This window comes from Ostrinia furnacalis, unplaced genomic scaffold (genome assembly GCF_004193835.3).
Source record: "Ostrinia furnacalis isolate ACB-3 unplaced genomic scaffold, ASM419383v2 OfSCF5071, whole genome shotgun sequence".
In the NCBI taxonomy this organism is placed as follows: domain Eukaryota; kingdom Metazoa; phylum Arthropoda; class Insecta; order Lepidoptera; family Crambidae; genus Ostrinia; species Ostrinia furnacalis.
Window position 1 is genome coordinate 86,693 of NW_021135310.1, and position 22,535 is coordinate 109,227.

General features: G+C 36.5%; 3 protein-coding genes across 3 annotated transcripts; all 3 read right to left on the reverse strand.

Annotated features, from left to right (window-relative positions):
- Positions 1-470: 470 nt before the first annotated feature.
- LOC114360509 (cholinesterase-like) lies at positions 471-3,005 on the reverse strand. Its single transcript, XM_028315238.1, has 2 exons — positions 2,068-3,005; positions 471-856 (listed from the first exon to the last, which is right to left on the reverse strand). Exons 1-2 carry the CDS (start codon positions 2,916-2,918, stop codon positions 658-660), a joined length of 1,050 nt encoding a protein of 349 aa, XP_028171039.1. The 5' UTR covers positions 2,919-3,005; the 3' UTR covers positions 471-657.
- A 4,418-nt stretch (positions 3,006-7,423) lies between these two features.
- Positions 7,424-9,987, reverse strand: LOC114360511 (esterase FE4-like). Its single transcript, XM_028315240.1, has 4 exons — positions 9,869-9,987; positions 9,598-9,742; positions 8,188-9,506; positions 7,424-7,865 (listed from the first exon to the last, which is right to left on the reverse strand). Exons 2-4 carry the CDS (start codon positions 9,724-9,726, stop codon positions 7,679-7,681), a joined length of 1,635 nt encoding a protein of 544 aa, XP_028171041.1. The 5' UTR covers positions 9,727-9,742; positions 9,869-9,987; the 3' UTR covers positions 7,424-7,678.
- Positions 9,988-11,224: 1,237 nt separating this feature from the next.
- Positions 11,225-13,659, reverse strand: LOC114360512 (acetylcholinesterase-like). The gene is made up of 2 exons (XM_028315241.1): positions 12,319-13,659; positions 11,225-11,837 (listed from the first exon to the last, which is right to left on the reverse strand). Exons 1-2 carry the CDS (start codon positions 13,470-13,472, stop codon positions 11,648-11,650), a joined length of 1,344 nt encoding a protein of 447 aa, XP_028171042.1. The 5' UTR covers positions 13,473-13,659; the 3' UTR covers positions 11,225-11,647.
- Positions 13,660-22,535: the final 8,876 nt, after the last annotated feature.

Here is a 22,535-nt window from a genome sequence, read left to right on the forward strand (position 1 = left end):
AAAGATTATTAGTAATTTGTTATTACACAAATTACTAATACTCCCGTTAGCCCCTCGTACTAAGCTAAATATGCTTGTGTCACGAGTGAGCTCACCACAATAGTCGAGCGGCGGCGGGGACCGAACCCGCGTTCCCCGGATCACGAGTCGGCCAGTCCGACCCCTTCACCGTTCGGCTATCGTGGCTTCAGAATGAATATTAACCCTACCACTGCTTCGGGACAATAAATGGGCCAGTGCTGAGAAGAAGCAGCGCAAGAAACTCAGTCACTATTGTCACTATTAACTACTAATAGTACATTTTAAAATAAGTTCAGTTTATTTAACTCTCACGGGCTATCAAAATCGTCTTCGCGGTCGACGTCTTAGTGTAAATAATTAATGATATTTTTTTACATTCCTCATTTAAATATAATATAATAAAGTAGTAAGGTAAAGTAAAAGTTTTGTACAATAAATATGGATCATGAGTAGAGTCATATATTAAAAGGATGCCAACGATTTCAAATTCACCGTGTAAATTTTGGTATAATGTTATATTATGCGATAAAAAACTATACTGAGGATTTTATGCCAAAGTATATTAGAAGTAAACCACTATGCGAATAGAAGGGATCGCCTAAAAATACTCATCATCTCCTCAATTTACAGCAATTATTATACACTTAATAGTTTGTTACAGTTCTGGTAAAGGTAACGGGGTAAGTATTTGTTGTACAAATGTTGCCAGAATTCTTGCTCTTCCTTGTCAGGTATCCTGCGCCGGATCAGGTCCCTCCCAATCATCAGGTAGTGCTGCGAGTCGGCTTTGAACTGCCTCCACATGGGCATTAGACCGGAGTTTATGTGTGGGTTCCTGGTGAAGAAATAAATATAATAGAAAACACTGCAGCACAAATTATTAATTTCAGGAGTTGTGGTTTTGGAATTTTTAATGTCCGTGTACGATTTGACTCTATCGCATTTTTTGATTAGTCCATATTTAGAATTTATTTTTTTAGTGTTCAAAATTCACACGCAAATTCATTTTACTAGGGAGCTACCAAGGCATTTTATTTTAAAATAATATTCAAGTGATGATAACAAACGTCAGTACTTGTGACTAATGATATTATTTTGAGCAGTGGGCTATGAGTTATCATACCTGCTCGCTAGCGTCTGCGTAAAACATATTCTGAACTAGCGGCCACCCGCGACTTCGTAAGCGTGGATCCCGTTTTACCCCCTTCATCTATCTTACGCGGTTTAGATTTTTTCATACAAATGTTTTTTCCCGCTAACTCCCGTTTCCGTGGGAATTTTGCAATATCCTGTTGTAACTAAGCTTTAAGTTTACTAAGGTACCTGCATGCCAAATTTCAAGCGTCTAACTTAAGCGGTTTAGATTTTTCGTACAATAGGATTTTCCCTCTAATTCCCGTTCCCGTGGGAATTTCGGAAATTCCTTTCTCAGTACACCTCTACGGTACCTAAGCTACGTCCCTTCCAAATTTCAAGTGCCTACGTTTAGCCGTTTAGGCTTGTGCGTCTTTTTATATGTATATTTAGATTAGATAATTATATTTCCGTCATACATGATTTCTATGTAACTTTAACCATTAAGGCTGCACACGCGACGGAAGCTAAAAAAATGGAGTAACTTCTCCCGTTTTCCCAAAATTTCCCTTCACTACTCTGCTCCTAAGTATACTATAACCTGCCCAGGAGTATGAAGAATAATTTGTACCAAGTTTCGTTAAAATCCGTCGAGTAGTTTTTGTTTCTATAAGGAACATACAGACAGACAGACAAAAATTTTACTGATTGCATTTTTGGCATCAGTATCGATCACTAATCACCCCCCTGATAGTTATTTTGAAAATACATTTCATGTACAGAATTGACCTCTCTACAGATTTATTATAAGTTAGATGTGGTTGTAAATTTTTTTGAGGCAAAGGCCCCCCCTTACTTTCAAGAACTATGTCATAGATTTTTTTAGGTGGTACCTACTCGCTAGCGATTACGTTTTAATGGAAACTCATAGCAAAGCTTATAGTATTATTATGGTAAAGATGATGAACATACCCTTGTTTTGCAAAATTAGTCCACATTGTTGACATCGTTTTGATCATCGCGAACGTGTCAGAAGACGCCTTAATATTCTGTTTTATAATTTTGACTGGGAAAAGGTATCCCATTTCATCACAGTGCCCCACCAAATGTGCGTTGTTGTAGTATTTTGTCACGCCATATATTTTAGAAAATAAGTTCCTCTCAGATTTACAACAGAATTTATACATGTACACTTTGTTTTGGGCAGCGAAATATTTTGCGAACTCCCATATCCCAAATTTGATGCCTTCGGCAGAAAAATAATTAGATAATGCGTTTACATTTTTTATCTGCACTCTTTTATTCCCTAAGTAATATTTTTTCGTCTTGTTTGCAATATCAATTTTATCACCATCTACACTGTATAATGATAAGAGTTTTGAGAGAAAAAAGTCATCATAGGTGTTGGCTTGATTAATCATATTTTCCATGTTGCGAGTCACCATTACATTTGAAGTTCCCTCATCTTCATTGTAGCCTATAATTAGTTCGACTCCTTCGTGTATATTCGTTTTGAGTGCTTCTATGATATCACCAGTAAAATACGTTTCAACGTTAGGGAATATTTTTTCACTAACAACTGTAAACTGAATTTCGTACATTGATAAATCTTTTTCGCGCGCCATTATCGGTATTTGAATTTCCGCAATCGATTCCATGGGTTGGGATTTGAAGAACTCATAGAGGTCTTGTTCTTGTTCCGAAGTCCATCCTAAATGCTTAGCCAGAGCGATTGCTCTTTCGCGCGGTCTGTAGGCATGTGCCCACGAGTTCAGCATGCATCCGCTTTGAGCGATGGCCCTTTTGAACAGACCCTTGGTCATCGGCGAGACACAGTGGTAGGTGACGCAGGCGGCTCCAGCACTCTGTCCAAATATGGTGATGTTTTCAGGGTCACCACCGAAGTTAGAGATGTTGAAGTAAAATAAGCATTTTAGTTAAAATTAAAATTGTCTCTACCTGTAGCGGAGAATAATGTGGTGACAGGCCTTTGTTCAAACGATCATAGCAAATGTTGTGATAGATTTTTTTCAAAAAGTATCATTTTTTATTATTTGTTGGCATTTTTTGTGTATTTTATGTATTTTTTTAGTATCGCCTGTTATTTAGCATTATTACTGTTTTTTTTTTATCAGGATATATCGCTTAGTTTAAAAGTTATTACGTTTTATTTACAATAAGTAATTGGAAGATAAAAAATTCTATAAAAAAATAAAAAATAATCTCAAAAATTTTTTGACCTCTTTTTTGTCGATAAAAATAGGTCTAGTTTCATCTATTTTCATATGTACACTTTAACGTGACTCACACTGTATAAATAATTATTGACTAATAATATACATAAATTATTATGGACTTGGCCATCGCACTAAATAATTTAATTTACACGTGTTTTCATGCGATGGCCAAGTCAATATATTTATGTAAAACGTTAAAGATTTCCTGGCCTGGACTTGGTATTACATGGATCTCACAACTTTTTACCGTAGAACAACTGAGTTGCAAGACTTGGTTTTTTTGACAAGTATTGTTTTTGATGGGATCTCATTTCTTTTTGTATTTTGTAGACAGCAGTTATGTATCTAGAAAACTGGACCGAAATTGAAAAATTTTGCTCGACTTGGCGGTTGCACTATACCGTGCCCCCAAATATTTTAGTTTTTTCTTGATTCATACACCAAACACTACTTATATTCCAAATTTGAAGCTTCTAGGTCTGCTAGAAGTGCCTTAGAATTTTGATGATCGGTGAGTCAGTCAGTCAGTCAGTGAGTGACAAAATTAAGTAACTTTGACCCGTTATAATTCTTAAACTACTGGTTCAAATTGAATGAAATTTTAAATATACCGTGTCTTTACAATGCCTGTATAGCTAATGAAAATTCAGCTTTCTAGTTTTATCCACAACGAAGTTACAGGCGGTCGAAAATGGCCTGAATTGCTTCGAGAAAAGGATGGTACGGCTGTGCCGCTTTTTTGCTCGACTTGGTGGGGGCACTGCCGTGCCCCCAGATTGTTGCTATAACGGGAAATACTGTTCAAACTATTTTCACGCGTACGAAGTCTCGGGCACAGTAAACGTAAATTATCTTCGTAGGTTTTACGAGTAAAACAATTTCGACTTTCAGTTACAGCTCGTGCTTTATCTCGAGCTAATGCCCTCGGATCTTGTTATAGCCTGTTTTATGGCATCCACGATTTTTATTGGCGAATAGACTTTGGAAACAGAATTTGATGAGGATGAAGTCTCTACAGGTATACAGGGTGAAATTTAAATCATTTGCATCCTTTTAAAATAAGACTCTACTCCTGATACTACTAATATCTAAGGACATTCCCCAAATATAAGACAAATCCAATGATTGAGGCAAAAGCTCGAGAAAAAGGCATAAAAATTCGCCATAAGTAGTTTAGTTGGTAGTTCACCGCTAAGTAAAAAACACTTAATAGGGAACTGAATGATATATTGAAGAGAAAAATAAAATAAAGAATCTAATGACGATATAATGTTACACGTGTTATTCGTACCCACTTTTAAAATATAAATTCAAATGCAAAAATCGCAATGGGCCATAATGCCATGAATCTGACGCAAAATAAGAATTTAAAGTACTTTTTATTAGAAAAATACATGTAAGAAGACAATGGAAATGTGTCAAAAAATATATCATGTTTTTTTCACCTTCCTCAGATGTTAATGAAGTGACAATGACGAAATGACGATACGGATCATGCGATCAACAATTTTGTTTGAAATTGATGAAATGAATTGATAAAATTGTTTCAATAAAAGAAACGAATCTAGGAGATAAAGTAACCAAAGACCAATTTGGTTTATTGGCTTAAAATCCAGAAACAAATAAGGGTTATGAGGTCTGGGCGGAAACTAGTTCCAAAGTGAGCACAGAAGTGAGCGTAGAGTCCCCTAACTCCTAGTGTAGTACTAAATTATTATACTATGCTCCTAGACACTAAGGGCTTTGCCACACTGGCGAATCACAAGCGTTTTCAAAGCGGAGCGGCGACGCTTAGAAAATACTTGCAATCCGCCAGTGTGGTAGGTCACTAAGTGCCTAAACACTAGAGCTTAGGTTCACCTAACAATTGATAAAATAAGGGTAGAGGGGAGCCGCGCCCTGGTTGCCCAGGGCAGATTTAGGATAGGTCGTTAGGTGCCTGCCTAACAGGCAGAGACCTTGGGCATTTAAAGATCAAAAGTTCCTTTTCTCAAGGAAACGGGATTTGCAAAATTAAAGTACTTGTCACCGAATTACGTACAATTGTTAGTATTTTTATATTTTTGTTTTTTAAACGGGGGGCCCCTAAGGTCACGGGGCCGTGGGTACATGCGCAAAGGGCCCTATGACGGCTAAGGAGTCATGGCCGTAAGGGGGACATGGATACAATAAAGGCTGAAGATATACTTGATTACTGCTACGTACTGTGGGCAGCCCCCCCCCATTTTACGTCATTTAGCTGAAACGAACGAACGATCGAACTGTTCTGCTATTATTTTTATACGTGATTTACACATAATACACAATAACTTATTTTCTAGTGTGACACAGTTGATATCACGGTCTTTGTTGACGATGAAGGAAGTACCATCGAGATCGCACAGCAAACAAAGGTTTTATTTGTGTTTTATAAATTGTTCTGCTAAACAAATTTGCTGATGAAAGCGACTGTTATATTGAACTATGTTCAGAACAANTAGAACAAAATTGTTGCTTACAAAGTTGGCAAGAGGTAGCCTACCCTCAGGACAAAAGAACAATTCAAAGAACTCGATCTGAAAGATCCAGAGAACAATTTCTTGGAGTTTCCAAGGTTTCTTTTCAACATTTTGTTTGTCCGGTTTCAGTTTTCTTAAGTAACCAATTTTAACGCAATCTTTCGGCTCGCATTACAAATGAATCGATGCTTTTTAATTAACTTTGCTTAACGACTTTAATCAACGCTGAGATACATCCTATGGGAATGCTCAAGATCCCTGGAATATTATTATTAGTTTAGCTAGCTTGAATACTGTTAGGGAATTCTTGGATTTTACAATTCTGCAAATAAGTAGCAGTATTTGAACAAAATCTAACCAAATCACGTTTGTATGACGTGTAGCAAACTAAAACATCTAAAAATTTACATTTTCATTTGCATCATACGAGTATTGATAGTGATTCCGTCGAGTTACGTGTCTACACGGTGTCTAGAGGTCACTGTACTGACGTAGTGTCGAGTTCAATGAAAGACCTGCAGGTGGATAATTTCTGTCACTGCCATATTTTAGCTTAGGCGCAGACCACCGATCTTTCGACGGCCAATAGTTTAGTCAGGTTCAGTTAATCAGTATGGACATTAGGGTGTCCCAGGCTAGTAGGGCGAAAATTTTTTTTTCGATTTCTGGTACGCATACCCTTTAGTTTTTTTCTATTTGACCCTAGCAACTAAAATATCAAATATTATTAGTATCGGATAACTATAACCCGTGCCGACTTGACATCAAACTTTTACCAAAATGTTTGTAGGTATGAAGCTGTATAGGATACTGTACATTGTGGAACTTAACATTTGTTTAGTAAATACAACGCTGTTTTAGCTGCATATTATTTTAATTAAATATCTATTATTAAAAAGATGTTAATAATTCGTAAATTTTCTTTTGAAATATCGTTTTTACAGTCAGAATCTGAATTTTGCTGTTGTTCCTACTTAACAATGATTTCGCCATAAAAGTTGTACATTAATTTAATCGATCTTTTCGCTGCATCAAGTTTTTAGCGCATTGAAAAGAAGCATAATTAGATCATGGAGTAGGACTCTCGTTCATGAAACTGTCAGTTTGTTTGTTGATTGAACAAGACTATGCCTTTGATTAAAACAAAGTAATAAACAAGACAGCCACTCCATCTATCAAATACCTTAGATGCTGACAAAATTTTGGACTCTTTAAAGCTATTTTTGAGATGGTTTGGTTGCGTTTTTTCTTAGACTTTTCATGGTCATTAAAAACAAATATCCTCAAAGGTGCTTTTACCGTAAAAATACATTGCAGCCATGGATTGATTTTTTTGGGACACCCTAATGGACATGTATGGAAGGTGCGCACATTACACCGATTTGGTATCAGCCGATTTTTCATACAAATTAGAATCGGGCTCAACTATCGGCCAACTAAAAGTCGGTGGTCTGCGCCTAGGCTTAAGCAGATTCACTATCAAGTAATGAATGATTAATTTGAGAGGTGTCAATGAAATCACAGGATATATTTTTATATTTTTATTAAGGTTATAATTATAAGTAATGTTACCTAATTATTATTAATACAAAACAAAACATTTCAAAATGCGTTACTCTGCAAGTCTTCTTTCTTAAAATGTAAAAGTATCCCTCAGTTATCATTCAAAGGCCTTTATTCATATAAATACTTACATTAACATCTAAAAATACATTATGCGATGAATTCTTTATAAAATATTTGGTATATTTGGAATCGGTGTCACTGATTATTATATGGTTACTTAATACTCAAATATTTTCAATCCACCGGAGAAATTAAGCGGAACTTAACGGAGTACTCTAGGGTTTATAGTTCCATATTTTTATATATTCCATTGGGCAGGTATTTGCTGAAGATGTTCGCCCAGAATAGTTGCTCATCCCTGTCTGGTGTGGTGCCCCTGACGAGCTGGTTGCCTATGTCCATGTAGTTCTGGCTGTTCGCTTTGAACTGTCTCCAGCTGATGCCAAGACTGGTGTCAGGAGTTGGGTTCCTGTAGGAACAGATAAGCATTAGAGAAGACTGAAAAGACTTGAAAATGTAGAGTGTAGATTTCTGGAACACTTTTGTGCTTTTATTGACTTTAAATTAGAGACGCAAAATGTTTTATTTTATTGATTTTAACCTCTATTTATATAAATCAATCAGTTTGAGTTATAGTTCCGTCTAGTCAATGTCATTGGGTACTACTAGTAGGTATCCATGAATAAAGTAGATATTTATTTTTAGATGTAGATAGGTTAAGTAAATGCAAAAATGATTAGTATTCTTAATATGGGTTAAACACGTGAATGTTAAACATGACAATATCTTACCCGGTTTTCGCAAAGTTTGTCCAAAGCTGTGTCACGGTCTTGATCAGTTTGAAGGTATGTGAAGAAGGGTTTATCTTCTGGTTAATGCCCTTCACTGGGAAAAGATAAGCTATCTCGTCGATATGGCACACCACGCTGCCCCCTGGGAAGTATTCTGACATCCCGCAAAGCGTCACGAAGAAGTTTCTCTCGGATTTGCACTTAAACCTGTACATGTACACTTTGTTCTTCACCGAAAAATACTTTGCCATCTGCCAAATTCCTATTTTAAAAGATTCAGCCGTAAAATATTTCACTAACAAGTTCAAATTTTTCGTTGTGAGAGTTCTGTTATTTAAATAATACTCTTTTATCTTTTGTCCAATGTCTAGCTGGTCATCAATACTACAGTAGTAAGCTAGGGGACGTGGAACAAAATACTCTTTGAAATTGTTAGCGTAGTAAAGCGTTCTCTTGATGTCATGTGTAGCCGCGATGTTTATAATTCCTTCGTCTTCATTGTGCCCAATTAATAACTCCACCCCTTCGTGAACATTGTTTTTAAGGTTCTCTAAAATGTCGCCAGTGAAAAAAGTTTCCACGTTAGGGAAAACTTTCTCACTCACAATACAAAATTGAGTGTCGTACAAATCATGTTCCTTCTCCTTCAACATTATGGGTACTTGGATTTCACATAATTTCTCAACCGGTTGGTTTTTGAAGAACTCGTACAGTTCTTTGTCATCTTCAGAATTGCATCCCAGGGTTTTTGCTAGAGCGAGTGCTCGGTCACGAGGTCTGTAGAATTGACACCACCAGCTTATCATGCATCCACTTTGAGCGACGGCTCGTTTGAATAGTCCTTTCGTCATCGGTGAGATGCAGTGCATGGTGACGCAGGCTGCTCCGCCGCTCTGTCCGAAAATGGTGACGTTGTTGGGGTCACCTCCGAACTGTGAGATGTTTTTCTGAACCCATCTCATGGCAGCGACTTGGTCTTTTATTCCCTGGTTGCCAGGAGCATCTTCTGTGTCTAGGCATAGGAAGCCGAGAATTTCGAGGCGGTAATTTAGAGTGACAAGGATTACATTATGCTGGATCAGGAATTCTGGCCCGTAGACGTCGTCGTCACCGCTGCCGCAGGAGAATGCGCCCCCGTGAATAAAAAACATGACTGGCAACGGTTTCGCCGGGGTCAGGTTGGGAGAGTACACGTTCAGGTACAGACAGTCCTCACTGCCGTTGAGACGGGTGCGAGTCATGAAGTTGAACTGGTAGCAGGAACTGCCACACTTCTTGGCCGGCCGAACGCCTTCCCATGGGATCGGTGGTTGTGGTGCCTAAAATAAAAGTAATTTTAAATAACTTATTATCGTTAACCTACAGTGTTAGTTATGGATTTGATTATTTAGTGACAGTATATGAATGTACCTTAAATCTCAAATCCCCTACGGGAGGTGCGGCGTAAGGGATTCCTTTGAAGCTGTAGAAGTCTCCGCAAATATCACTATGTACTTTTTCCCCTTCGAGGATGCCATCACTTATTTTAACTTGAACCATTGTTTCTTAAATTAATCTGCAAAGAAAAATGTTTTAAATAACTAGGTATTATAGATTGTCTAACCTCCGAATGACAGGTATTCCTTAGCGAGATCAGTAATATAATGGAAAAAGATTATGCTTCGTTTCGTCAAGCACTTACCTTGTCGGTTAAAAAAGTCACAGTTCACGCGAAAACAAGATGCAAATATTGTTAAAAACACGCCTGTTTGACGACTTGAGAGCTTCGATGTGACTGGCTCGCACAGATTGGGGCATATTTATATTGAAAAATCAGCAGGTGCGTCATTGGCTCGAGGTTGGTATTGTACAAAAAACTAATTACGATTCTACATGATTAGTTGTTATGTAAAACTAAATATTGCGATTTTTCTTTCTTAGAAAAGTTTTTTTTCTTTAGAAAAAGGTCAGGGAAGTTTTAATGGTTATTTTATTAACATTATTGAATTAAAAAACTTTTATTGTCATTAGTAAAAATATGTTAGTGCGGGTAAGTCGTATTACAAAGACGACTGCGTTTATCTGCGACGTGCTCATAAACATTAATGTACTTAAGGCTATTTCCTTAATATGTATTTGTAAATTTGTACATTTGTTTGTTGTTACTATACCTACCTACACCTATCGATTCTTATCGGTGGCTTAGTTCGTATAGAATAAAATTTTTAAAGTCACCTTCATACATTGGATTTCTATGAAAAAGGGCCGGTTAGAAAATATTCTATATTTTCAAAAGTATCTACCAGGTGGCGTAGTGTGAGTAAAAATAAAATTTATAAAATCAGATTTGTGTGAAAATTAAAATAATTAAAATGATGATATTAAACTGACTTCCACATACCATTTATATGTTAACATGGGCTAGTGTCGGCTCATAAACCCATTTACCTAACAGCCTGTAGTTTAGAAATAATCGAGTGAGATCATTTATCGTTTCCATCCTGTATACAGGGTGGAATTTGTAATGCCACCTGGAGGGAAAGTACTCTTTATATTGTAGATAGAAAGTTTTACTCAAAGGAAACATTCCTTAATTTAGGAAAAGAAATAGAACTGCATTTTGTCATGAGTAATAGCGCACAGTTCGCAGATCTCCTATAAGTAATGAACAAACAGCAGTGTTTGTATTGACAGGTTGCTTTAACCTTCGGTGATGTAGTACACCCGGAAAATGATACCCGGAGACCACAAGTGGCACTTAATATGAACGTCATAATCTAATAAATAATAAAAAAGAAAAGGTAGCCCTTATGGGGCACTTTACATGTCTCCTTATCTTTTGGGCCCTACCACTTAGCCCCAAAAACATTTATTATTACGTAAAAAATATTCGGTGTACAAATAATGGTTGTAAAGTAAATAGAGTCTTCTGAAACTTACTAAAATAAACTGCCATAGCATAGTAGAAAATAATGTAAAGAATTCATGATATTTTTTTAACTTCCTCATTTAAATATAATATAATGAAGTAGTAAGGCGATTATCACACGATTATATGTATAAAAAATCCCGCGCGCAGACGCGTTGTCAGTGTGTTGTGCCGTGCGTGTTTTCTATACAAGCTGAGGTAAGTACCTCATACTCATACCACGGTACGCGGAACGACAGATTTAATCATTGTATGCAAGTGCATATAATGATTAAATCTGTCGTCCCGCGTACCGCGGCGGAGCGCTGCGCAGTGTGATAATCGCCTTAAAAGGGTTGTAAAATAACTATGGATCATGAGTAGTCATATATTAAAAGGATGCCAACGATTTCAAAGTCACCCTGTAAATTTTGGCATAATGTAATGTTATGCGATAAAAACTGTACCAAGGATTTTATGCCAAAGTATATTAGAAGTAAACCAGTATGCGAATAGATGGGATCCCCTAAAAATACTCATCATCTCCTCAATTTACAGAAATTATTATACACTTCATAGTTTGTTACAGTTCTGGTAAAGGTAACGGGGTAAGTATTTGTTGTACAAATGTTGCCAGAATTCTTGCTCTTCCTTGTCAGGTATCCTGCGCCGGATCAGGTCCCTCCCAATCATCAGGTAGTGCTGCGAGTCGGCTTTGAACTGCCTCCACATGGGCATTAGACCGGAGTTCATATTTGGGTTCCTGGTAAAGAAATAAATATAATTAAAAACACTGCAGCACAAATCCTTAATTTCAGGAGTTGTGTTTTTGGAATTTTTAATGTCCGTACGATTTGACTCTATCGCATTTTTTATTAGTCCATAGTTAGAATTTATTTTTTTAGTGTTCAAAATTCACACGTGCAAATTCATTTTATCAGGGAGCTACCAAGGTATTTTATTTTAAAATAATATTTAAGTGATAACAGACGTCAATTTACTTGTGACTAATGATATTTTGAGCAGTGGGCTTATATGAGTTAACATACCTGCTCGCTAGCGTCTGCGTAAAAAATATTCTGAATGTGGTTGTAAATTTTTTTGAGGCAAAGGCCCCCCCTTACTTTCAAGAACTATTTCATAGATTTTTTTAGGTGGTACCTACTCGCTAGCGATTACGTTTTAATGGAAACTCATAGCAAAGCTTAGTATTAGTATTATTATGGTAAAGATGATGAACATACCCTTGTTTTGCAAAATTAGTCCACATTGTTGACATCGTTTTGATCATCGCGAACGTGTCAGAAGACGCCTTAATATTCTGTTTTATAATTTTGACTGGGAAAAGGTATCCCATTTCATCACAGTGCCCCACCAAATGTGTGTTGTTGTAGTATTTTGTCACGCCATATATTTTAGAAAATAAGTTCCTCTCAGATTTACAACAGAATTTATACATGTACACTTTGTTTTGGGCAGCGAAATATTTTGCGAACTCCCATATCCCAAATTTGATGCCTTCGGCAGAAAAATAATTAGATAATGCGTTTACATTTTTTATGTGCACTCTTTTATTCCTTAAGTAATATTTTTTCATTGTGTTTGCCATATCAATTTTATCACCATCTACACTGCAGTATAAAGATAAGGGTTTTGAGAGAAAAAAGTCATCATAGGTGTTGGCTTGATTAATCATATTTTCCATGTTGCGAGTCACCATTACATTTGAAGTTCCCTCATCTTCATTGTAGCCTATAATTAGTTCGACTCCTTCGTGTATATTCGTTTTGAGTGCTTCTATGATATCACCAGTAAAATACGTTTCAACGTTAGGGAATATTTTTTCACTAACAACTGTAAACTGAATTTCGTACATTGATAAATCTTTTTCGCGCGCCATTATCGGTATTTGAATTTCCGCAATAGATTCCATGGGTTGGGATTTGAAGAACTCATAGAGGTCTTGTTCTTGTTCCGAAGTCCATCCTAAGTGCTTAGCCAGAGCGATTGCTCTTTCGCGCGGTCTGTAGGCATGTGCCCACGAGTTCAGCATGCATCCGCTTTGAGCGATGGCCCTTTTGAACAGACCCTTGGTCATCGGCGAGACACAGTGGTAGGTGACGCAGGCGGCTCCAGCACTCTGTCCAAATATGGTGATGTTTTCAGGGTCACCACCGAAGTTAGAGATGTTCTTTCTGACCCATCTCATTGCGGCGACTTGGTCTTTTATTCCCGCATTGCCTGGAACGTCTTCGGTGTCCAGACACAGAAATCCAAGGACTTCTAGTCTGTAGTTTAGGGTGACGAGGATTACTCCGTTTTCAATGAGGTAGTCGGGTCCGTAGATGTCGTCGTTGCCGCTGCCGCAACAGAAGGCGCCTCCGTGGATCCAGATCATGACGGGCAAACGTTGGGCCGGCTTCAAATTGGGTGAGTAAACGTTGAGATAAAGACAATCCTCGCTGCCTTTCTCGCGGGATTGCGTTAAATAGTTGAATTGGTAACAAATGTCACCAAACTTTTTGGCATCTCGGACTCCATCCCATGGGATCGGCGGTTGGGGAGCCTGAAAGGATAATTTATCGGTAAACTACGAGTTGTATTCGTGCTCCATCGTCTTCCTTATTCTCTGCATTGTTCTAACAAATGTATAAAACGCGTTAAACAGCAAACTAAACTTTTTAGTTTAATTACAAACATAAGCTTATTAGCAAATGTTCTCTCATTGCCAACTAAGCCTGTAAAGACAAAACGTGTAATTTAACTAAAACTAGTACTTGTTGTCTTTGTAAACTCGTTTACTTATAAAAAATGATATTTAATAGATAATTTCTCGGTATGATAAAAAGCTATAATGGTTCACATTTTTTTATGAATTTATAAAAAAAGTAATTTAATATGTCTTAATATAGGTCTCTGTGAAGCGTCCATTTCATTATTAAATCGATATTTAATTGTTAAACCTAAATGGGTAATATGATGCACTGATTAAGGCTTGGTATTTCTGCTAAAGTAGGTATTTCGCGCTGTCAAAATCTGCGCGCGCAATACTTCGCCGAAGACAGCGCGCCAAAGAGCTCTCGCGGCTACACAGTATAGAAATACGCAGTTGGTTAGGTTAGGTTGACTTCCTTCCGTTCAAGCGTCACACTCACAGCACTTTCTAATACAAATCATATCTAAGTGATACAAATTAAAACAACTTTCAAAATTTTTGGGAATATATTTTAGAATCAAATAAATATAGAATATAACTGCCAAAGTAAACACGGTTCAAAGAGGCGTGGCGTCACCCGACCTTCCGGAAGTTCCGCGCCGGCNTCAGCCACCTTCACTTGCACCATCTTGGCAAAAAAATACAATTTGTTAACGATTCAAAATAATATTTTTAAAAATAAAACGACACTGTTACTCTCACTGGCTACCCACATTTATATGATATAAACTATGTCTAAAAATACAATATATGTACGGGTAATCACAAAACTAACATCAAAATACTTGTTTTAACATATTACATAGGTAAATGATGTAAGAATAATCAACTTCAAACATCCTGAAAAATCACGGTGCTGTATTTTATCAAAATTCAAATATGTATTGAGCAAGTCGTAAATAAATATTTTTGTGTACAGAATGTCAAAATGCTCAGATGTTATGGTTGAGGGTTGTCCAAAAAATAGTGTTGTNGTTATCGCGTAACAAACATAGAAAAAAAAAAAAACATACGGGTCGAATTGAGAACCTCCTCCTTTTTTGAAGTCGGTTGAAAATAGTGTTGTGTTACTGGAATCTCTTTTCGTCTATGATCGGAAGTTTTCCAGCATGGCATAGACTCAGGTCATATAAGCCCTAAGTCCTAAAGTGACTGTGAAAATGTGTTGAAAACGGTTCAGTTGAACTCTTTGATTATAAAATTAAATGACTACGATAGACATCACGATCATCATCACCATTTCAGCCATAGGACGTCCACTGCTGAACATAGTCTTCGCCCAACGATTTCCACAATGGCTAGTTGTTGCCGGCCTGCATCCAGCGCCTTCCCGCTACTTTATGAGGTCGTCGGTCCACCGTGTATCCACCGATACCCGAATATCCGATAGCCGAATGGAGAAGAAGAAATCGGACTGTTCGACTCAGGATCCAAGGAAACTGGTTCCCGCCGCGACGCTCAACAAGGTGAAGCATTTTTAGCTTCAGAAGAGGGGTTAACGGGACTTTGTATGCTCAAATTATTAATATTTTTAATTACAATCTATAGATGATACTGCAATAAAATATAGCTTACTAGCTTTCCGCCCGCGGCTTTGCCCGCGTGGAAGTTTGTCTGTCACAGAAAAACTTTATCGCGCGCGTCCCTGTTTCAAAAACCGGGATAAAAACTATCCTATGTTCTTTCCCGGGACTCAAACTATATCTATGCCAAATTTCATCAAAATCGGTTGCGAGGTTTAAGCGGGAAAGCGTAACAGACAGACAGACAGACAGACAGACAGACAGACAGACAGACAGACAGACAGACAGACAGACAGAGTTACTTTCGCATTTATAATATTAGTTGGGATAACGTCCTACTAGCCTATTCTTCGGGACAACCCTCGAGGTGCATGAAATATTAAAACATCATGTTTGATAAATATTTATGACTTTACACTTCTTGCAGTGTTCAAATGTCGTATATAATATACGTACAGGTCCTGTTTTTGAATCCAAAATGAAGGAGAATTATGTATTTTTGAAATTTTACAAGCACATACCCAAAACTGACTTTTTAATACTCAATCGTTTATTGCTTAACCACATTAGCACATTCACATTAGATCTTACATTTTAAGCAGTTATACAAACCCGTAAGATAATGAATGGGACATATTTATATTCATTATCCTATGGGGTTACCTAGAAAAAGCGTCACTTTTCACGGCGGCGCAAACCGTTAGTTCCGTTTAGTACTTTTACGTATTTTTAATATATTTTTTTTATGCATAACAAGGCAGGTATTTGACCACAATCGCACCTGATGTTAAGTGGGATGCGGTCTAGGATGGTACATATCTGCCCTGTAAGTGCCTATTCACTCTCGCCTTGAACATTCACACAAACATCATCACGTGTGTTTGAAGTTGGGGTTTGAATCCCACTAGGTTTTATAAAATAAGGTTAAATAATTTAATATCTCTATACCAGCTACCTACTGTTACCAAAATCCATCTAGCAATAAGCTTTGTTTTAATAACGCCATGTCCACAGTACATTTTACACGAACCCTTCGCAATGTCCTGCGTTTGATTGAAAATTTAATCATCCCGCTTGAATGGGTCTGCCATATTGGAAATTTGGCGCTCCCAAACGCTCCTTGGGTTGGCTACGAACTAAACTGCATTTTGAGATTGGCGAAATAACAGTGTGCTAACAGATTTTCAACAATAAATTGGTTAGCTGCTAAAATTATTATCAAGATCGGCTACTAAGGAATTTGATGGCATTTTCTGCTCGAATTTACGTAGGTATTCAGTTAAAATAATAATCTACCGAAACTGTATTAGTTTGCCTTTGTGATATGGCTAACCTTATCTTTCTTTAAGTCAATGTAGAGATTGGTTATGACCTATTTTCTTTAAGGACTTGCCTTATGCACTCTGATGATAATTGAGATATTGTTATTTTTTATTTTTTTACTCATTAATGTGAGGAGCTACGAACAAAACTAGTTTTAGCTACCTACCCATTCCTTATGATGAATACCAACATGATGGTTGGAGGTCCCCAAGGATGCGACCCTAATTGTCATCGACTTGAATTGACTAGTTTAATGCGAAAACTTGAGATGGATTCATGTCACATTGTCTTATTTGCATACATCTCGAAATAATCTGTTCACTGACATGTTGTTAAGTTGCGCGTGTGTCTTGGTGATGAAATGAGTTATTTGTAAAGAAACACCGAGAAAAAATATTCAAACTATTTTCACACATTGAAGGCAGGTCAGTTAGCTAGTTGTAAATACATAAATGTTTACAACCACAGATATAAATAGTCCAGTCAATGAATGCTTTAACGACGGTCTAGAGGGAAATGCCTGGAACACAATTTCTGACTTCGGGACTTTATTTAGACTAGTTAGGAGGTGAACATAATAATATCAAAAGTCCCCGCCCTTAGCCCTTGAGCCGACGGGGAAAGGGGGGTTAGAAGGTAAGATTTTTCGGTTCTTTCGGTTAATCCCTTTCTGAGTTGATAAGTCTGCTATGACCTTTATTCTGATATTAAAGTTTCAAATCACCTATGAAAAATATATTTCTCCATTCTGGTTAAAGTTAAACCACTGAATAATAATAAGTTTAAACCTCCATCGCGCCAGCACGCCGACAAATACAACGCGCTAAAATTGGATTCAAAAATATATTTTGTAAGCGAATAATACATTTGTACTTTTTCCGATGTCGGGTTTATTTCCAACTAAAAATACAGGATCGGACCGGATTTGAATTTAATATGCAAACAATAAAACTAACGCGAAACAAAAACAATCCGTTTTTCCGATTTTCTATGGGAATAATTAAGGGATTAACTACACTCTACAGGGTGTTAGGTAAATGGGTATATGAGCCGACACTAGCCCATGTTAACATGGTCATATAAATGGTATGGTGAAGTCAGAATTTGATATCATCATTTTAATTTTTTAAATTTTCATACAAAATAAATTTTATAAAATTCGATTTGTATGAAAATTAAAATAAATAAATATCCTTGGACATTTTAGGCTGCGCCTCTAGTCCCAAACTAAGCAAAGCTTGTACTATGGGTAATAGACAAAGGATATAAACATATCTACTTAAATATGATGCTGCCTGTATGACGAAAAAAAAATTCGAAGTTTACCTACATTGTATACAACACACACATAGGGCTTAATTACCTACTTCCACAAAAAATAACGCTTAAAAACGTAAAAATATGTGACATCTTTTGACATTGTTATTTTTTTCTCGTAATTATGTGATATTTTAATTCTACGAGTATAATGTATAAGCTATATTTAGTGATGTGTGTGTTGTATTGACAGTAAGATAGGATATCCATAGTCATACATTGTATTAAACAACACACAGGGCTTACCTAATTACCTACGTACACAAAAAAACCGTTTAAAGACTTTTAAAAAGATGTGACATCTTTTATTGTTGTTATTTTTTGCAATTATGAGCAATATTTTAATTCTTTATTGAGTATATTTAGTGATGTGTGTGACATATAGACATGTAGATATTAATATTGACAGTAAGATTAGAAATCACAATTTCAGCCACAACTACTGAACATAAGCCTCCCCCAATTATATCCACATCACCCGATTGGTAGCGGCATGCATCCAGCGCCTTTCTGCTTTTGAGGTCGTCGGTCCACCTTGTGTCCGGACGTCTCACTCTGTGTTTTCCGTTTCCGTTTCTCATTATAGGAAGTACCTTATGTACCCTCATATTATTATTATGTTCCAGGCCAGAAAATGTACAGTAGTTAATATTATATTCTAATTTGGGTTCTTATAGCCTCTGAATAAGACCGCAGATGTAATGAATAAAGAATAAAAAGCCGTATTCTAATATCCTTTTGTCCGAGAAGCCGTAAAACAAAGCTCAGCCCGGAGCTTTTTGCCGCCCTAATGAGTTTGTAATAGGCCACAGCTTCGGAACGCGCGCGGCTTTGCCCGTTTATGTGTAAACTACATAATTTAAAACCGAATAACGCCCCTATTCACTATTCACAAACAATGCTTGCTGCAAGCAGCTGCGATGATTACTGCGATAATAAATGTATGAGTACCTACATCATCTAAAATCGATTTAGTGGCACGATGAGATTAAATTGCGTCGTTTATGCCAGTACCTAAGCAACGTCTACGTCACTAGACCATGTATATCCATTTAGACATACATGGTCTGACGTAGACGTTGTTATTTTTAAATCGATTTGCTCAATCGTCACACTGGATTGTACTTAAAGAAAACGAATCGTTTAGAAAATCTTATTTATCTTCAAAATACCTGAGCTATGAAAAAAACATATTGGCAAAACTACGCATTTTTATTTTGATAAAGATTAAAACCTTCAATTAATATAATCTTTATTTTATGGAACTTGGTCAGGTACTTTTGAAGATATTGAAGATTTTATAATCGACCTTTTTACTTTGCGGTCCAGTGTATTTATTATGTAACATGTATTTGTATATCAACCAAGTTTAGTTATTTAAAAATATGGAATTATGAGTTTGCTTTGATATAAGTACATAATAAAGCACAATAAAAATAATATTTGCAAATTATTTACAACTAATTAATAATATAGAATAACGCTTACCGTTACAAAATTATTTTAATACAGTCAGACTAGAAATAAATTTCTCGTCATGTCCCGATGACTGCGGTTGCAGTACGATGATACGATTTATTTTTACGATGCGGCAATCACTAAAAGTTGCTAAACTATACTAATGACGTTTCAAAATTGCACGCTCGTTTTCTTAAGTACTATTTATTTGACATGCTGCATCAATATGCCTGTAGGTATGACCTATGGTATGACACACAAAACATAATAGGGGAGAGTTCGGTATATTGTACCGCCGGGTAAATTGTACCACCCTCATATTTCGTAAAGTATTTATTGAATGTCTGTAATTGCAACACTCAGCGATACACAACTAAAATCAATTAATATCGGCCATGTGGTTTTTGCCGTGACAACAAACACGTGTGTTTTATTTTAAAAAGTATTTTTTCATTGTTTTCAAGCAACTTTTGACAATACATGTTTAGATTGTAATTTTGTTAAATTTAATTACAGGGTGTTTCTAATATATTATTTAGAAGCGTAAATTAGTGTGGATTACAATTATTTGAAACAATTTTCGGTATTTATAAGCTATAATTTTTACCGATTTTTTAAAAGCACTATCACCTAGTCGGCTAAATTGTACCACATCAAGTTGTATGGAACTTTACCAAAGGATTTTGAATTTTTTTTTAGTAAATCATATTTTGAAGTTATAATAGCGTAGTTATGTTTGACTAACAATAAATGAAAGCAAAAGACTGGCAAAGTAGATTAGGTACAAGTGTGCGTTACGATAATTGGAATTACAAAACTTGTACTCAAAATCGTGATAACGTGTAAAACAATATCGATTGTCTATGTTATTAACTACTGTTCCTCTTCGTTTCCTAATTTGTTAAGAATGTATCGTATAATATTTTGCCATAGTTTTTTTAAAGGCTTGAAATTTATTGAAATCCAATTTAGTAACCCTGTGGTACAAATTATCGAACCGGTTGGCTAAATTGGACCGAAGCTCTGAACTCGTACTTTGTTGATTTGTGCTAAATATACAACAATCATGTTAATTAATACTTATGAAATAGTAAGTTGAATAATGTATCTTTTATTATATACCATGGACATTAGCAAAAACAAAAGAAAACTATGTGTAAAATGGGATTGAAAAAAACTGGTCCAAATTAGCGGACTCTCCCTTATACATCTCGTGAAAAACACGAGTATAAAAAACCGGCCGAGTGCGTGTCGGACTCACGCACAAAGGGTTCCGTACCATTGATTTATGAAATATTTTTTTTTTAATTTAAATTATTACCTAATTTGTATTAAAGATTACGCGGTAATAAGCGGATTACGATTTACGAGGTATTAAAAAAAACTACTTACTAGATCTCGCTCAAAACAATTTTCGTTGGTAGTTTTTTATAGTAATGTACATCATATTATTATGTTTTTTTTAATTTTTAATTTTCTTATTTTAGAAGTTAGAGGGGGGCTTCAACTTCTTTTCACTTTGGAAGCGTCTGTTGAATATTTTAGAAACCTCAATATCATTTTTGAAGACCTATCCATAGATACCCCACACGTATGTGTTTGTTTGATGAAAAAAAAAACTCAAAAATTTATTATTATTTTTTTATTATTGCATCAAAATCTTAATGCGGTTCACAGAATACATCTACCTACCAAGTTTCAACAGTATAGCTCTTATAGTTTCGGAAAAAAAGTCTGTGACATACGGACGGACAGACAGACGGACAGACGGACAGACGGACAGACGGACAGACGGACAGACGGACAGACAGACATGACGAATCTATAAGGGTTCCGTTTTTTGCCGTTTGGCTACGGAACCCTAAAAAAATGGTTGTGACATACGGACAGACAGACGGACAGACAGACATGACGAATCTATAAGGGTTGTAACGTTGCCGTTTGCTGTTTTTTCACAAATTAATATTTCTTCTCAATATTCTGATTTTGGATACCACTGGCGACATCTATTGGCGTGATTTGGAATTGATTTGCAGTGGGTGGCGCTTTTTGCTCGGTTAATTGAAATATATTTTGATGAAACATTTCCTNGACCGGTTATGAGGTGGTCCCTGACAAGACAGAAATTTGGTAAAATGGTCCCTCATGACTTAAAGGTTATGAACCACTGCTCTAGAGACTCAAAACTACAAGGATACACATGAACTACAGTTTTAAATCCGTTGATATCTACTGCATCTGCCATGTTTTTGGCTATAAGATTCTTCTTTCTTACGGCTTAGACCTTTAGCTACAGACCTTAGACAGTATTTTTGTGAAAATTCTTACGCATGGTGGAGGAAGGGACGCTCTAGACACTCAAGTCTACAAGGAGTCATATGAACTCCAGTTTTAAATCCGTTAACATCTGCTGCATCTGCCATCTTTTTGGCTAGAAGATTCTTCTATCTTACAGCTTAGACCTTTAGCTACAGACCTTAGACAGCATTTTTCATTATTTATTTGTGTCAGTGTGCTCTTCTAAAGAGTGTTAGACGATTGTATGTAGGTACTATTAAAATGTAATTTTAACTCATTGGTTTTGTCTCATATTTGAGGAATGTACTATGTATCATGAGTAGAGTCTTCGTTTAAAACAGTCTTTCCCAAAGTGGGCGATAACGCCCCCTTGTGGGCGCTGCAGGCTTAAAGGGGGGCGGTAAGAGACCCAGAAAAAAATCGGGACGTTGTGTAGAGGCTTGGAAGGCGTCAGTAGGACTCTTAGACACCGACTGAGCTCGACTCTTGACTACAAAAATGGGGGGCGCTAAAAAATAATTTATTCTCAAAGTGGGCAGTAGACTAAATAAGTTTGGGAACCGCTGGTTTAAAAGATGCGAACGATTTAAATTTCAATAGGTAGACAAAATTGATAATTCTTAATTATCAAAAATTTAAGCTTTCTCCAGTAACACTGATATTATTATACTGTGACTCATCAAAGTCATCATTGTCAAAAATATTGACAAAGCGCGAACTGTCACGGCCATAAAACTGACACACGTCCGTCCTCCGTAAGCGCCACCGCGCGACTGATTGAGATTGTCCAAGCCGTCATGGACGATTTTTTCCACATTTTTTAACA

What these genes read in the sequence shown, in the direction of transcription:
- LOC114360509 (XM_028315238.1), bottom strand. Translation starts at nt 2,918, where the DNA reads ATGACCAAGGGTCTGTTCAAAAGGGCCATCGCTCAAAGCGGATGCATG. An exon ending in ACTAATTTTGCAAAACAAGG is followed by an intron (nt 857 to 2,067) that starts GTATGTTCATCA and finishes TTTCTTCACCAG; the next exon opens with GAACCCACACATAAACTCCG.
- LOC114360511 (XM_028315240.1), bottom strand. Translation starts at nt 9,726, where the DNA reads ATGGTTCAAGTTAAAATAAGTGATGGCATCCTCGAAGGGGAAAAAGTA. An exon ending in TAGGGGATTTGAGATTTAAG is followed by an intron (nt 9,507 to 9,597) that starts GTACATTCATAT and finishes CTTTTATTTTAG; the next exon opens with GCACCACAACCACCGATCCC. An exon ending in ACAAACTTTGCGAAAACCGG is followed by an intron (nt 7,866 to 8,187) that starts GTAAGATATTGT and finishes CTGTTCCTACAG; the next exon opens with GAACCCAACTCCTGACACCA.
- LOC114360512 (XM_028315241.1), bottom strand. Translation starts at nt 13,472, where the DNA reads ATGATCTGGATCCACGGAGGCGCCTTCTGTTGCGGCAGCGGCAACGAC. An exon ending in ACTAATTTTGCAAAACAAGG is followed by an intron (nt 11,838 to 12,318) that starts GTATGTTCATCA and finishes TTTCTTTACCAG; the next exon opens with GAACCCAAATATGAACTCCG.